At 41.4% G+C, this 17,462-nt stretch overlaps 1 protein-coding gene across 2 annotated transcripts; it reads left to right on the top strand.

Annotated features, from left to right (window-relative positions):
- Nucleotides 1-8,750: 8,750 nt before the first annotated feature.
- Nucleotides 8,751-14,093, top strand: LOC139548350 (Fc receptor-like protein 5). 2 transcript variants are annotated; one of them, XM_071357983.1, is made up of 8 exons: nt 8,751-8,891; nt 9,699-9,734; nt 10,102-10,386; nt 10,569-10,895; nt 10,980-11,270; nt 11,391-11,642; nt 11,846-11,959; nt 13,138-14,093. In XM_071357983.1, exons 1-8 carry the CDS (start codon nt 8,822-8,824, stop codon nt 13,203-13,205), a joined length of 1,443 nt encoding a protein of 480 aa, XP_071214084.1. In that variant the 5' UTR covers nt 8,751-8,821; the 3' UTR covers nt 13,206-14,093. The 2 variants fall into 2 exon arrangements, with proteins under 2 accessions (XP_071214084.1, XP_071214083.1); XM_071357982.1 differs by having other exon boundaries at nt 13,135-14,093.
- The last annotated feature ends 3,369 nt before the right edge of the window (nt 14,094-17,462 follow it).

Raw genomic sequence — 17,462 nt, 5'->3', positions numbered from 1 at the left:
ATGTAGCTAGTCACCTTCATGGCACACAAACTGGAGGACCATTTCATGTAGCTAGTCACCTTCATGGCACGCAAACTGGAGGACCATTTCATGTAGCTAGTCACCTTCATGGCACGCAAACTGGAGGACCATTTCATGTAGCTAGTCACCTTCATGGCACACAAACTGGAGGACCCCTCCAGGTTGCTAGTAGACCTGGAAGTTACTTAACTTAGCAGGCTAAAGCCTTGGCTAGCTGTAGACTTGCAGCTTACATAGCAGTAAAGCTGCCATAACTTTGTAACTTATCATACTATATCTTACCATTGCGTAACTTATAAATAGCCTAAGAGTTGTGCCGCTCATTTAAATGTCCTGCTTTAGACCACTAAAATGTTTTTGGGTTTAATTAATGCTCTGTTTCTTGATTCCAGCGAGGCCAAGTAAGTGACTTTCAGCATGCTAGTGTTCTTCATCGTGTGGGTCTCCTTCGTCCCGGCCTACCTCAGTACACGTGGTAAGTTCATGGTGGCCGTACAGATCTTTGCCATCCAGCTTTGGTCTGCATCTTCCTGCCCAAGTGCTACATCCTGCTAGTCAAGCTCGAGCATAACACAGAGGATATGATGCGGATGCGTTCCAAGCCATGTGACGGAACCAGACTGGGACCTCGCTCGCTACGGTGGCCACTGAAGTTCAAGTTACGTTGGGCACCATTGATTATTAGGGTTAGGGAGGGACGCACATAGGATACACACACACTAGGTGCAGATACACACTCAGCAGCAACCACGCTTAGGCCAGTGATACACGTCACACATACACAAACTAGGGACTACTCAGCGTTTCATTGTGGTGTCTGTCCCTAGTGTCCTGTGATGTCATCATTCTGCTGCTGATACAGTAGTTTTGACTCATATGTACCAATGGATTTCCAAGGCAGTAGGACTACAGCCAAACGCACAGCTGCAACAGGTTCTAATGGCCATTCATACTGTATAATTAACGAGCAACAATAAACCATAGCAAGTGCGCAGCTGAACACTGTATGCTGGGAAAAAAACACTTGGTTTGTTAGTTTTGATTAAAACGAAACTGCTATTAATTAAATATGAATACCAAATGTGTTTTTGAGTGGATTCCACGAGTGCTAGCTGGCTGTACTACAGACACCTGTTGTCGTCTTGGGAAAGACTCATTGTGATCTTTTCGTAAAACAACTGGTTGCAGCAAAGAGCCAACCTGGATGCTAAGGAGATTCTGGTGGAAATCGACGAGTACCAACAGCTTTACGCTATGGCGGAACAACATACTCCATCATGGAAAGATCTGACTACCTCACAAAATAACTTTAACACGACAAGAAAAACAGATTAATCTACAGACACGGACGATTTACTTACCGTTGAAGGAGAGGTTATTGCTCTGGCCGGAATCCTGGAAAAGTTGTGTGAGGAGGTAGCAGGGCTGAGGGAGTTTGGAGTTCAGCCAGAGTGTAATTCTCATGTTCCAAGGAGAGGACAAGGCACTCACAGCCAACGTAAAAATACACGATTCCAACATGGATTGTCTATTCAGGGAAAACAGGGTGATGGAGTCGCTACTAGACATACAAAGTCGTAGCATGCGTGAAAATATTTTTTATTCCTGAGGACGCATCCAATAATCCAGAGAGCGCGATCCGAGAATTCATGCAATCCGCCTTGAAACTTCCTATAGAGACTGTAAACAAGGTGGCTTTCCCCCGAGTACACAGACCTGGAGCTCAGAGCGACAAGACCAAGGGTCCCCGATCGATCATCGCAAAATTTGAACACTACCAACAAAAGGAGCTGATCAAAAGCAGGGGAAGGAGCTTAAAACTTCTTATGGCTGAGATCCCGTTAACGGGATCGACTTGACAACAGCCAGTGAAAGTGCAGGGCGCCAAATTCAAACAACAGAAATCTCATAATTAAAATTCCTCAAACATACAAGTATTTTACACCATTTTAAAGATACACTTGTTGTAAATTCAGCCACTGTGTCCGATTTCAAAAAGGCTTTGCGACGAAAGCACACCAAACGATTATGTTAGGTCAGTACCTAGTCACAGATAAAGACAGCCATTTTTCCAGCCAAAGAGAGGAGTCTCAAAAAGCAGAAATAGAGATAAAATGTATCACTAACCTTTGATAATCTTCATCAGATGACACTCATAGGACTTCATGTTACACAATACATGTATGTTTTGTTCGATAAAGTTCATATTTATATCCAAAAATCTTAGTTTACATTGGCGCGTTATGTTCAGTAATGTTTTGTTCCCAAAACATCCGGTGATTTTGCAGAGCCACATCAATTTACAGAAATTATCATAATAAACATTGATAAAAGATACAAGTGTTTTACATGGAACTTTAGATAAACTTCTCCTTAATGCAACCGCTGTGTCAGATTTCAAAAAAACTTTACGGAAAAAGCACACCATGCTATAATCTGAGTACAGAGCCCAAACAAGCCATACAGATATCCGCCATGTTGTGGAGTCAACAGAAGTCAGAAATAGTATTATAAATATTCACTTACCTTTGATGATCTTCATCAGAATGCACTCCCAGGAATCCCAGTTCCACAATAAATGTTTGTTTTGTTCGATAACGTCCATCATTTATGTCCAAATACCTCCATTCTTTTTGCGCGTTTAGTTCCAAAAGCCAAATTGATGACGCTCAGGTCAGACGAAAAGTCAAAAAATTCCATTACAGTTCATAGAAACATGTCAAACGATGTACAGAATCAATCTTTAGGATGTTTTTAACATCAATAATGTTTCGATCGGAGAATTCCTTTTTCTTCAGAAATGCGATGGAACGCAGGTCGCTCTCATGGGAGTGCGCGTGATCAACTCATGCCAGACACCTGACTCAAAGAGCTCTCCTTCCTTCATTCTTCATAGTAGAAGCATCAAACAAGGTTCTAAAGACTGTTGACATCTAGTGGAAGCCATAGGAAGTGCAATATGACCCCAAAGACACTGTATATTGGATAGGCAAACCTACAAACCTCAGATTTCCCAATTCCGGTTGGATTTTCTCTCTGGTTTTTGCCTGCCATATGAGTTCTGTTATACTCACAGACATCATTCAAACAGTTTTAGAAACTTCAGAGTGTTTTCTATCCAAATATACTAATAATATGCATATCTTAGCTTCTGGGACTGAGTAGCAGGCAGTTCACTCTGGGCACCTTATTCATCCAAGCTACTCAATACTGCCCCCAGCCATAAGAAGTTATAGGGACCAAATTCAGTCTCAATGACCAATTTCCAAGGGAGATAAACAAACGTCGTAAGAGACTGTTTCCAGGACAGAGGCAACAGAGGGAGAAGGGTAAGCGTGCCTTTCTCATTGTGGACAAACTCTTTATAGATGGACAGCTATTCCGAGACAGCTCCATAACACCATGGCTGTACTAAATTCTACAGGGACTTACGGTTACGAAAAGAAAGTATGGGAACTGTAAAAATATCTGAACACTATGAAGTGGATATGAACACACACATACTCAATTACATACACACACCTAATCTCGCTCTCTTCTCTCACTTTCTCTTTTCCCCTCTAACCTCTCTATTGTCAAACTGTTTTATCATTTAATATGTTTGTTTGTCTCTTTTATGTATTTGTCTACAAGTTTATATATGTTTACAACAAGCAAGGGGAAGATATCAGAATAGGGGCATTGGGGAATAATAACATATTGTAAGGAATACATTTGTACTGTAGTGAAGCCCTCTCTAGAGTAATGCAAGGCCTCTTTCATGATCATGTGAAACGTCAATTGCTATTGAAATGCTGGGATGTGTTTTTCAATTATGTAATTATGATGAAACTTTGACGGTGATACGTTATGGATTACAATTATCATCATGAATATTAAGGCTATACCCACTACATGTTACACAGACACTCAAACATGCAAATTGGCAGAGATATTATTTATTTGGACAGCACACATTATAGTCTTACTCTTATACAGACATTGTACTCATTCTCATTATATCATACCCAATATCATACACATCAACCTACTCAGATTTACTACACACATATCTTGTCTCAATTTTCTAACATTTGGCTCACAGGCAAACAGGCAAGGGAATAAAACACATATTGCTATTCTTGAATTCTAAATATCAGACATTTGAAAGCTCTAATTTTGACCGTCATAATACCTCTGATGGCAGTAACCTAACAAGCACTAATTATGCTCAATTTAGACTGAGAATAGTATCTAGTTATGGTAAGGAGTGAAATAAGTATAGCCAGTTATAATTGTAACGGTTTAGCAGATTATAAAAAAATAAGATCAGTCTTTACGTGGTTAAAAGAAAAGGAATATAACATATACTGTTTACAGGAAACACACTCTACATCCTTAGATGAAGTTGCGTGGAAAAAGGAATGGGGTGGTGAAATAATTTTCTGTTATGGACAAAGGAACTCAAAGGGTGTGATGATATTAATTAACAAAAATGTTGATCTGAATGTGCAAATAGTCAGGAATAATTTGCAAGGAAGGTGGATCTTTTTGAATATGAAAATGGGCGAAAAAGAGATTTGGCTCATTAATCTATATGGTCCAAATCGGGATGATCCATACTCCATGATCACCGCCCTATTGGACTCCCAATCACAGCCGGATGTGATACAGCCTGGATTCGAACCAGGGACTGTAGTGACACCTCTTGCACTGAGATGCAGTGCCTTAGACCGCTGTGCCACTTAGGAGCTTAAAGATGTGTTACCAGTGCTTATTATTCATTCGACTTCAAGTTACTTTCTTGACCTGGGCGCCAGGTGGCAGGCAAGTAGGCTACAGGTGGCAATCAATGATGTACTGCACACAGGATGACATATGGGATGCTATGTTGAAGCCACCGTGCCTCCATCTTGTCACTCCCTCACCAAAATATTGCAATTATATTAATGCCTACATTAGTTTTTGCCATGTTTATTATATTACAGACACCTTAATGCATACTTTTAAATGTATATTATGTGAGCTAAACATAAAACAAATTGAAGTATACTTTTGAGATGAATGTTAATGTCCCCATTTAAAACAAAAATACTTAAATATATGCAATTGTCCTTGAAACGTTTAATTGAAATACTGTAGAATTGTATTTATTCCTATGGAGGACTGCTCCTACTGGGGAGAGCCAATAGAGTACCACAGTATGAGTCATAATACCCATAAAACCTGGCGGTCAGAGAGATTTACACAGTTATCAAAACGTCACGCCAGGGTAAGCCCACACAAAACACAGCCCTTATTTTAAGTGTTTATAAAATCCACCATGGGAAAAATCTATGGCGGAAAAATGATTGGAACCATTTCCCTGCTAGGTTTTATGGGCATTATAACTCATACTGTGGGGCTCTATATGGCCAACCATGACTTCAGTCTCTCAATGGCCAATACATAGCATCAGCAATCATACCAACAGGAAGTAGGGGTGTTGCAGCACCCCCTGAAAAATCATATATATATCTCAGTGCCTTCTGAAAGTTCAGACCTCTTCACTTTTTCTACATTTTGTAACGTTACAGCCTTATTCTAAAATGGATTAAATTCATTTTATTTATTTTTTTGTTACACAATGACAAAGCAAAAACAGGTTTAGACATTTTTGCTAATGTATTACATATAAAACACAAAGACCTTTATATACATAAGTATTCACTCTTTGCTATGAGACTCAAATTGAGCTCAGGTGCATCCTGTTTCCATTTAAAATCATTGAGATGTTTCTACAACTTGGAGTCCACCTGTGGTAAATTCAATTGATTGGACATGGTTTTGGAAAGGCACACACCTGTCTATATAATGAAAGGCCACTAAAATGTGCAATTTTGTCACACAACACAATGTCTCAAGTTTTGAGGGAGCGTGCAATTGGCATGCTGACTGGAGGAATGTCCACCAGAGCTGTTGCCAGAGAATTGAATGTTCATTACTCTACCATAAGCCGCCTCCAACGTTGTTTTATAGAATTTGGCAGTACTTCCAACTGGCCTCAACCGCAGACCACGTGTAACCATGCCCTCCTAGGACCACCCATGGCTGCACCCCGGCCCAGTCATGTGAAATCCATAGATTAGGGCCTAATGAATTTATTTCAAATGACTGATTTCCTTAAATGAATGGTAACTCAGTAAAAATGTAAAGTATATATTTTTCTTCAGTGTATTAAAAGAAAAAGGTCAAAAGTAGTGCACTGGGCCTTTACTAGTCCTGTATTAGCATACCAATATAGCAGTGTGTAGTACGGGCAACAACAAAACATCTGAAGAGGGGACATTCTACCCATAGCCTTGCCAAGAGAGGGTGGAGCTCCTCGAGGTTGTTCCGGTCTAGCATATCTTCTCAAAACATATGGAACCAGAACTTAATTGAGCAGTTGAGCAATTATACTTTAGTCCTGGGTTAGTGCAAGTGAACAGCAAACCTGGTTTAAAAAAAAAACACCTCTCCCCCGTGACCTACTTGTATGTACTGACGTGTAACAGAGACATGTTTTTTTAAATGTAAATTGTAAAGTCTTATGTAATCTCTTTCATGTGTCGGACCCCAGTAAGACTAGCTGTCGTCATTGGCTAGTGGAGGATCCTAATAAATCAGGACTGGAAACTTCCTTTTGCTATTCCCAGTTTTTCATCTAGGCTACACTTTGAGCCAATCATATTTTAAAGGGGCAATCAGTCACTACATCCATTTGACTTATGCACCCATTGATTCTTGAAGAATGACTTATAAATATTCTTAGTACAACTGTCAGAACCCAAAATATAATCAAAGTAAGACACGTACACCAACAGTAAAAACTATCATTTTTATATCATGGATCCACCATACCTCCGTATGAATAAGTGGTTCCTTTCGCCAGCCACATCCCTCAGCTTTTTACCGAATCAGGTGTGGAGGACACTGTTTCTACTGCTGATTGCAACTATTGGCCTCTGAACAGTTTATTACAACTCAGATCCATAGGACTAATGGGAAAACAAAGGGTCATAATTTAGAGGAAATGTAATGACTGTTATAGCACAGTAAAATAAAGATGCTGAAGACATTGGTTTTATTAATCATTTCCTGCAATAGCAAACATCAATGCAGGTTGTGTAAGCTTTTGTTGTAGGGCAGAACACCCAATTAGTTCCTAACAGGTCAACAGGCAAAGTTTAAACTGAGAATCTTGTAAATAAACATTGAGTTACAAGTTGTAAAAAATTGTTTTTATCATTGTTACAATAGTCAGACAAATGTGACACTAAGATAAAACTGGTCTCCTGATTTGAAGCAAGTAATTCAAATGTAGCAAGCTAGCAGAAACATGCTAAACAAGTTAAAGCTAGCCAAGCATTTAGCAACCTCCCACATACACATGTAGAATTAATAAAAATAGAGCTAGCTGTCAAATACACAAGTTATTTAACATTTGCTTCGTAGAAATGTTAGGTTGAATAGCTATATGAACTTAAAGGATGGACATTTTTGCTAAGCTAAGTCATAAAATAGAGGGACAGTTTGCTTCAAATCAGGAGAAAAGTTAGATCTTAGAATCACATTTATCTGACAAACAATGATCACCACATTACAACTTTTAACCCAATTCTATTTCAAGATTCTCACTTCAAACCTCTGCCATGTTTAAAAAAATAATAAAATGTCCGCATCATAAACTGCACCCATAGACTTTCTAAACAGACAGGTTTGTCCTACCCTAAACCAGATTCTTTCTACCTTTTAGAATCAAAGGTAACTACACTTTATCAATCTGCACGCATTTAAGACAGTTGACACATGGGGAAGTGTAGGAATGGCGTAATGGAGGTTAGAGTTGAAGTTAATGCATTTTAAGGCAAATAGGAAGGTTAGGGTAACAAGGATACAGTGTTGGGAAGTAGTGGAATGCAACTAATACCTTAACATTTCAGTGATTTTTAGTTGAACTAAAATCATTATCAAGGTACTGTTTTCAGTAGATGATTACTTTTTGGCCATATAGCCAACTACTAGGACACCTTTCAAAAACAATGGTAAAATGGCCCAATCAGACCTGCCCAATTCTCACATTAAACATGTTTAGTAGGCTAAATTAGACATTCTGTTAATATGTTACCCTAAAATAATCTGTTCTCGCAATTTGTGGTTAATGATGTTTCAGATTTATACCCCCCCCCCACACCCACAAAGTAGTTTGGATGTAAATAACTACTTTTCAAAGTAACTAAGTCAGTTTAACTTTTTCCAGTGTGAAGTAATTTGTAGCTTGGTAAACTATTTTCAACACCGCAAGGATGTGGTGGTCTGGAAGGGGGACAAAAGGGAAACATTAGGAACATTAAAAAAACTAAAAAAACTACTGCAGACATGAAAGGAGTGCCAGGTGAATAACTACAAATTAAGGAGAGTAAAACATAAAAGGGGCCAACTGAGGACATGGCTACAGGGCAGCACATGGCGCTACAGGGGCAGCACATGGCGCTACAGGGGCAGCACATGGCGCTACAGGGGCAGCACATGGCGCTACAGGGGCAGCACATGGCGCTACAGGGGCAGCACATGGCGCTACAGGGGCAGCACATGGCGCTACAGGGGCAGCACACGCGCCGCCGGCAGAATGGAGCCTCCCAAAGCCATCACCAATCGAAACTATACTAGTGTGTAGGAAGGATCATACTGCTTATAAAGGGAACTGAAAGGAAAGGTGATTAGTGAGTGGGAACAGGTGTGGAGGGGAGGGGAGTGGTCTGGTGTAATTGGAAGCAATTGGGAGTCCTGTTAGAGTGCCATGACCTTTCACAACACTTACGCTGTCGAGCAGGATAGCATGGAGCACACCTCACTCTGGGGAATTATTTGTGAGTACTGTGTGCTTGTGTGTGTGTGTTCAGTAAATCTAAATCAATGTAATATCCATTGCAGTGTCAACAACTGTTTTTTGTTTTAACGAAAGTGAGTTAAATGTAATATAGAGACCAATCCTTAACTCAGATGTAGGCTACATGACAGGCAGGCTCTTACAATGACTGTACTCTGTTCTTGGACAGAAAAAGATGCTAGGGAGGATTAAATGATTGAATTATCAATATTGGCACAAGCATTTGTTTATAGGGGTCCTCTGCGATTGGTACATTTTAAATTAATGACATACAGGCTGTCCAATGATTCTTGAAGAAGAGGCTAAGAGCTTCAACTGTTATACCCAATCAGAACCCATAATAGAATATTGTTTTACTCCATTGTTTGTAAACAAGGTAAATGTCAACAATCAATAATCAAATTTTTGCACAAAAAGTTTCTGATTTTTGCAATGTTACGAGGATGGTAAAACAAGCTGCCCTTGAAGTATTCTTGATATGTTCGTCAAAAGAGAGATCAGGGTCCAGAGTAACGCCGAGGTCCGTCAGTTTTGTTTGAGATGACTGTACAACTATTAAGGTTAACTGTCAGATCAAACAGCAGATCATTTGTATCTCAGTCCCTGCATCCACGGCTTTGTCTATGAATTTGAGGTGTTACATTTCTCCAGCTCCCATCCCTGAGCTGTTAATTCAAATGTTTTTGATGTTTTTCAATTCCCGGATTGCACCTTTAATTGCTGCGGTTAGTTTGAAATGTTGGTTGTTGTGTGATGTGTTTTCTCTCTCTCTCTCTGTGTGTTTTAGTGCTGAGTGCTCTCACCTGCTATGGACAAAGCCAAGGTGAGTCCCATTCTTCTCTCCACCCCAGTAGACAAAATGAAGACACACACCAGTAGCGTTTTCTATTTTCTTCTGGACATTTCTTTTCTCTCTCATGAAGACACAAAGACATTTGGTCACTAAAAATACATCTACAATACTACTGAATTTTATTTTTTATCAGAATACAATCTGACCATAACATGATCAATAAAACAATTAACTATAAAATAACATTTAAGTGCATTTTATTTGTGAGCTCACATCATGTAGTTACTCAATGTGTTCAGTTAGTTTTTATGGTTTGATTAATGATAACTTGTTTGTGTGTTGTTGTAAAGTAACACTGTTTGTGTTACGTTGATGCTTATTTTCTCTGTTTGTCCAGAGCCACCCAGAGCTGTTTTAACTCTGCAGCCTAAACGGACACCGACAGGGATATACCAAGGAGAGACCGTCACTCTCCGATGTGACATACAGGAGGACGGAGTCACTGACTGGGAGTACCGATGGTACAGAAGTCTTTACGGCCTCGTTTACTCCTCTAGTCAGAACGAATGCAGTCTTAGTCCTGTTGAACTGTCTCATAATGGTGTCTACAGCTGTATGGGAGTACGGAGGAGTAACTCCCAGAAGTCCAGTATCAGTGAAGACGTCACACTGACCGTGTCATGTGAGTGTATATGTCTGCGTTGTTGAGAGAGAAGTGGTGAGGTAATATTAGATGTGGTGTTAGAACATGGCATCATAAGTGACTGTAATATGAGTCTTTTATGACTATTCAAGTATAAAATATATATTTTTAAACTGTAACAACAGATCACTGTGGTACAAATGATCTCCCCTCCACTTCAGGGATGGCTTCTCCTCACCTGACCATGTCTCCTTCATGGTGGGCGAATGCTGGCGACTCGGTAACGCTGAGCTGTGAGGTTGGAGATTCGTCTACAGGCTGGAGGTTCTCCTGGTACAAGGCTGTACCCTACAGGGAAGGGCTCCCCTCTTATCCGGACAAGGACTTCTTTCCAGAGCTGCTACCGGACAGTGATAGTGGGGCTGGAGGTACCTACTCTCTCAGCCTGGTTGGTCTGAATCATAGAGAGAGATATGTGTGTAGAGCTGAGAGAGGAGACCCAGTCTATTACACAGACTTCAGTGAACTCAAGTTTCTCTGGGTAGAAGGTGAGTCACTCTCTCTCTGTGTCACAGTCTGCACCCTGACCTCAGTCTAATCTCTCTCTCTCTCTGTATTTCTGTGTGTTTCAGGTCGGTCTCCTTCAGCCTTTCTGACTGTCAGTCCCAACAGAGTTCAGTTTTTTTACAATGAGTCTGTCTCGCTGGGGTGTGCGGTGCAGGGGGACTCTAATAGATGGAGAGTGAAGAGGTACTTACGATGGGAAGAACCCAAAGTATTAGAGTGTCCTACTGACTGGGGATCAGTGACAGGATCCACATGCATCTTCACAACTACAGATGTCTGGTCAGACACTGGAGTGTACTGGTGTGAGTCTGAGTCAGGAGAGTACAGTAATGCCGTCAACATCACAGTGACCCTTAGTAAGTCTAATTCTTATAATAATATGAATTATACCCCAGCATCCAGAAATGATATGGTGATGAGTTGTTTCTTCAGTATGATAGACTGTAACTGTACTGTATGTGATTGGTGCTGTACAGAGGGTGTGGCCCTGGAAAGCCCTGCCCTTCCTGTGACTGAGGGAGATTCTGTGACTCTACGCTGCAGATATCAGGGGACCCCATCAAACCTCAGTACTGAGTTTCATAAATGGATGGACAATGGCTACCTCACTAAGACTGAGCTAACAGGAGAGATGACCATCCCTGCAGCAACACAGTCAGATGAAGGATGGTACCGGTGTAAACAACTAGACCAGGGAGAATCACATGGGAGCTGGGTGTCTGTGAGAGGTGAGAAATAAATACACCTTTAGTGTTTGTATGTTATTTCTAAGGGGGTGGGGTGTGTGTGTGTGTGTGTCAGTTTGTATGACCAGTAGATCTCAATTCCTCTCCATCTTCCTCCTCTCCATCCATCCATCGCTCTCCTCCATCTCTCTCGCTCTCCTCCATCTCTCTCGCTCTCCTCCATCCATCTCTCTCTCGCTCTCTAGCTCCAGACCCAGTGTGGCCCATCTCTTTGCTCATTCTGCTGTGTAGTTTACTGGTGGTTTCTATCTTCCTGCTGGTGACCATTGCACTGGTGGTGAAATGCTGCAGAGCTCGAGGTAAGAACCCCTAAACAGTACACAGCGCACAGAGGTAACCCCTGTCCCCACAGCGCACAGAGGTAACCCCTGTCCCCACAGCGCACAGAGGTAACCCCTGTCCCCACAGCGCACAGAGGTAACCCCTGTCCCCACAGCGCACAGAGGTAACCCCTGTCCCCACAGCGCACAGAGGTAACCCCTGTCCCCACAGCGCACAGAGGTAACCCCTGTCCCCACAGCGCACAGAGGTAACCCCTGTCCCCACAGCGCACAGAGGTAACCCCTGTCCCCACAGCGCACAGAGGTAACCCCTGTCCCCACAGCGCACAGAGGTAACCCCTGTCCCCACAGCGCACAGAGGTAACCCCTGTCCCCACAGCGCACAGAGGTAACCCCTGTCCCCACAGCGCACAGAGGTAACCCCTGTCCCCACAGCGCACAGAGGTAACCCCTGTCCCCACAGCGCACAGAGGTAACCCCTGTCCCCACAGCGCACAGAGGTAACCCCTGTCCCCACAGCGCACAGAGGTAACCCCTGTCCCCACAGCGCACAGAGGTAACCCCTGTCCCCACAGCGCACAGAGGTAACCCCTGTCCCCACAGCGCACAGAGGTAACCCCTGTCCCCACAGCGCACAGAGGTAACCCCTGTCCCCACAGCGGTAACCCCTGTCCCCACAGCGGTAACCCCTGTCCCCACAGCGGTAACCCCTGTCCCCACAGCGGTAACCCCTGTCCCCACAGCGGTAACCCCTGTCCCCACAGCGGTAACCCCTGTCCCCACAGCGCACAGCGGTAACCCCTGTCCCCACAGCGCACAGCGGTAACCCCTGTCCCCACAGCGCACAGCGGTAACCCCTGTCCCCACAGCGCACAGCGGTAACCCCTGTCCCCACAGCCACTCCATCTCAGGCTGCTTTAACTATTGTCTAAAACTTAACTACGCCACGTGTATTAGTTACTATGTTGAACGAATTATTGCAGACGCTCTTATCCGGAATGAATTACAGGAGTAATTAGGGTTAAGTGCCTTGCTCAAGGGCACATCGACATATTTGTCATCTAGTTGGCTGATGGATTTGAACCAGCAACCTTTCTGTTAAGGGCCCAACGCTCTTAACCCCTAGACTACTACTTCATATCTGTTATCTGGGTACATTTCATTCCTCCTCATGGTTTTATTTCTGTGTTTAGCAGCTCGTTCAAGAGACAAGAGAAATGACAGAAACGCCACTGACCAAGTCATCAGTATTGAATTAACATGAGAGATGTGGGGGGCTGACCAAGTGATCTGTAATTAACATGAGAGATGGGGGGCTGACCAAATGATCTGTAATTAACATGAGAGATGGGGGGGCTGACCAAGTGATCTGTAATTAACATGAGACGAAGCTGCACTTCCATCTTCACCTACATGTGTTCAATATGCATGTTCGAGCTTTGAGTAAGACATTTTATTTTTTATAAATGAATGTGGACATGCAATATTGGATTTTCAATGACCGAGACAGATATGAAATGAAGGGTAGACACAAAGTAGGGCTAGGTGCCAGCATTCGTACCCACGCAGCATGGGAATATGCTGTGATGGTAACCAGGAAGACCTCAAGAAGACTACTGTACTCCCTCACCCTTGTAGTTTTTCAACTTTTGTAATTTATTTTAATGGTCTTCAATGGGCAAAAACTAAATAAAATGCATCTGGTAGAAGTATATTCAACCACATTATTTTACATTTATATTAAATGCGTTTTCATGAATTTGATGATATTATTATCTTGAAGCCGTTCAGTACACATGGGACATGATAGGAAAGTAAAAAGGAAGTTACTTCCACATTGGATTGTATATGTGCCACCCTCTACCACACGTAAGACCTTTTCTATTATTTTTATTCATTTAATTTTTTTAAATTTAATTGATGGGTTTCTTTTAATAAATATTCAGGCTGTAGGTCTTTCCATGATACTATAACATAACCCTACAAACTGTAAAATGTTGTAAAATCTATTTGTCATAAATATCAGTCTAAATGGATTGCCAACTTTTCTTGGTTTTAATGTACCTTTTGTTTTAGAGTGACAGGAGCTGTGGAATTTAATGCTAAATATAAATATTTTATGTTTTTGCCAATAAAAAAATATATATTTTCATTCTTGACTTTGCTTGACTGTCACATGAGAAGAACTAGTATACTTTTGTTAGGTACTGATAAGATTGTAAAATCGTGTAGTGTTCAGTAGGCCGAAATGTTTTAGTCTGACTATTACACATTGGTGTGTGTGTGAATAACGATTCATGTTGATAAGTATTATTGATTATGTTACGATTCCTCCTTGTTCCACCGAGAGACTGACACGTTAAAGTCCTTCTTGTAATCTTTCTGTAACTATATAAGTCATGCAGTAGAGGTCAGTATTGCCTGATACTAAATCTAACTCGCATGAGATGCCTAAACTAACCAAAAGAGGGGTGTGTTAACAGTTTGGGGTCGCGGGGGTTATGGGGAGGGGGGTTGGTTACTACGCCGATAAATTACAATATGCATCTGGACCTTTGCCACCTAGGAGATTTGAGTGATTGGACTTTCTGAAATGGTACTTGAGTACCCCTGGCCCAGCCCAAGTAATGGACTAGAGGAGCCTAATGTTACTCCATAGTCAGAGGACCTTATGTGTTTCAAGGTGAATTGGCTCTGGAAGCCAAAACAGGAAAATAGTCAGTTGTGTAAAAATACTTCCAAAGTAGTTGTTTTTGGTATTTGTACTTTACTATTTTATATTTTTGACAACTTTTAGTTTTACTTCACTGCACTCCTAAAGAAAATAATGTACTTTTTACTCCATACATTTCCCCTGACACCCAAAAGTACTTGTTACATTTTGAATGCTTAGTAGGACAGGAACATTTTCTAATTCACACACTTACCAAGAGGTCATCCCTACTGCCTCTGACCTGGTGGACTCACTAAACACACATGCTTCATTTGTAAATTGTGTTGGAGTGTGCCCCTGGCTATCCGTAAATATTAATGGTGCCATTTGGTTAATGACAATTGAGTACTTTTTACAACACTGCAAATACTCCATCTAAATGTGAATTGATTGTCAATTGCAGTATGGTTCTAGAAATATAAATCCCAGTACTTTCAAATCACATCAAAATAATTTCACCAAATTATACACTTACCATGCACTATTAACCAGTTTGCACACAGTTGCAAGCTGACAGTATTTTTTTTTTAGCGACAACACATTTGTGGTGTCCGTCTTCGGTTTACACACAGGTGTTCGGGGACGCAAATAGCTAATTAGCATAGGTACACCCCTGTTTTCTGTAAACGGGTGCTGTAACGTGGAAACATGGCCGTGTGGAAACCCTATAAAGGTGTGCAGTAATTTAACCTTTTTTGTTTTTAGACAATTTCTCCCTGATATAAAAGATACATTCCTTATTTTTCCAAAACTGTACGGCGTTTGTCGTAGCTGAATCAGATTTAGTTAGGTAACAAAGATAAATAAGATGTTTTATTTACATAATATGCTTATGTGAGATACTTGTCATTAGAAGGTCTCCCTTTGGACTATACTGTTGACAGTTGCAGTTATCCCTTCTCAGCTAGGGCTCAGTCACTTGGGGCCCAGAGAGGGGAGAGGTCAGGCTTGTCTCCATATGTGAATGTATCTGTAAAACCATGTGGTGCTATGCAGAATATCAGAAGGGGAGGAGGACAGCATGGAACATTGTCTTATAGGAATGTGTCTAACTATTCCTAAACCATGTGAAAGGATGGCGTTATTAATGGGGAACCAGTTAGATGTCTCCAATGTCTGTACGCCAGTCACTCCCTCCTTTTCTCACTGGAGTATGGCAGTGTCTGGAACCATTGTATGTCCCCTCTGTTGCCCTTCTCTTGACCTAGTATATGACCTAGAGGCTCACTCCCCTCAGTGAGCTTGTCCAGGGGTGGGGTGTATTTGAGATGGGAGTATCTAAAGTTGACAATTGATATATGCCATTGGATGAGGTAATGTTTTGGTACTATGAAGTAACAAGAACGAGATTAGAACCTCGTTTTAGAGACCAAACTGAACGATAATTTATAGCTAATGCTATCTGGCTATGGGATTCTCCTCTCTCAAGTAAAAGGCCCTTTGTGAAGTTCCTGAGATCTGTGGTTCGCCATTGTGAGTTGAGAGGGGTGTATCTTGGCTATAAAAGATATTAGAATTCTTTTGTAAGCACTCTCAGAGAATTCATTTATAGACACTGAATTGATCTGAGAGTCAAAGGGCTATGGTGAAGCTCATATAATAAAAGATGAAGTTTAAATATAACTCTGACTTGTGTGTGGTTTGTAAACTCTCATTTTGTAATACAGGAAATTACCACGACACGTTTTAACGTTCAGAACGAGTCGGGGCTCTTAACTCACCCAGATATTAGACGCTTAAGGTAGTTGGCGACCATGAATGGATTACCCCTGGCCTAGAATTTATTATAACATCATTGTGGTTTCTATTGACACGGGTTTAATAATCGACAAAAAGCAATGTTGCAAAAAACACGTGTAAACGTGTGGAGCGCTACAACATTTTTATCACGTTTGACAGGTGTGGATTTTTATTTTGTCTAACTTTATTGCGACATATTAGGATTCAAGAATATGATTTTTCAAATAAATTATGATTGCTGAATAATTTTGAAGGTACACAAGCCACTTAATGTCAAAGCAACTATGAAGCTCCACTTCACATTTAATTCTAAGTGTCTACTGCCTGCTAAATCTATTTTTCAACAAACCAATATGTTTATTTGTAGGATCCTTGTCCTGACTTTCAAGAATGGCTGAATTGTTTTGACTTGTTTTTCTGATCAGCTGGATGCAAGTTTCATAATCCAATAATTTCAGTTCTACAAGAGGGCAAGTCTTCACCATGACACGGACCACGGGGATTTTCTATTTGAACTTTCTAAATGTCACTGGACAAGTTAATGGAAACAAAGCTACTGATATCAGTTTACCTAACAAATACATGAATCAATTCCAAACAATGACTAATGGACTGTTTCGTCTCATACAGGCCTAGTTCACAAATTTTGGCCTTGGGCTGATAAATCAGGATTCTCCCTTGTAGGCTGTTTCGTAGGTAAAGCTCCTTGCAGGCAGACTAGCTGTCAGCACTTTATAGGCTGATGCATATTATCCAGAGTGGGTGAGCTCTATTCCTGGCAAGCTGATCAGATTCAATAGTAGCCTCGGGCTGATAAATCTGGATTTTGCCTTGTAGGCTGTTTCGTAGGTAAAGCTCCTTGCAGACAGCCTTGCAGACAAGGCAGCATCCTGATTCATCAGCCGCTGAGGCTGCTATTGAATCTGATTAGACTGCCAGGAATAGAGCACACCCACTCTTGATCACGTACAAAATGCACTGACTGCTAATCTGCCTGCAAGGTGCTTTGTCTATGAAGAGCCTACAAGGCAGAATCCTGATTCATCAGCCTCTGAGGCTGCTATTGAA

Source organism: Salvelinus alpinus, chromosome 21 (assembly GCF_045679555.1).
Source record: "Salvelinus alpinus chromosome 21, SLU_Salpinus.1, whole genome shotgun sequence".
Classification (NCBI taxonomy): domain Eukaryota; kingdom Metazoa; phylum Chordata; class Actinopteri; order Salmoniformes; family Salmonidae; genus Salvelinus; species Salvelinus alpinus.
The sequence above is the reverse complement of the archived record's forward strand: the minus strand, read 5'-3'. Positions and strand labels throughout refer to the sequence as shown.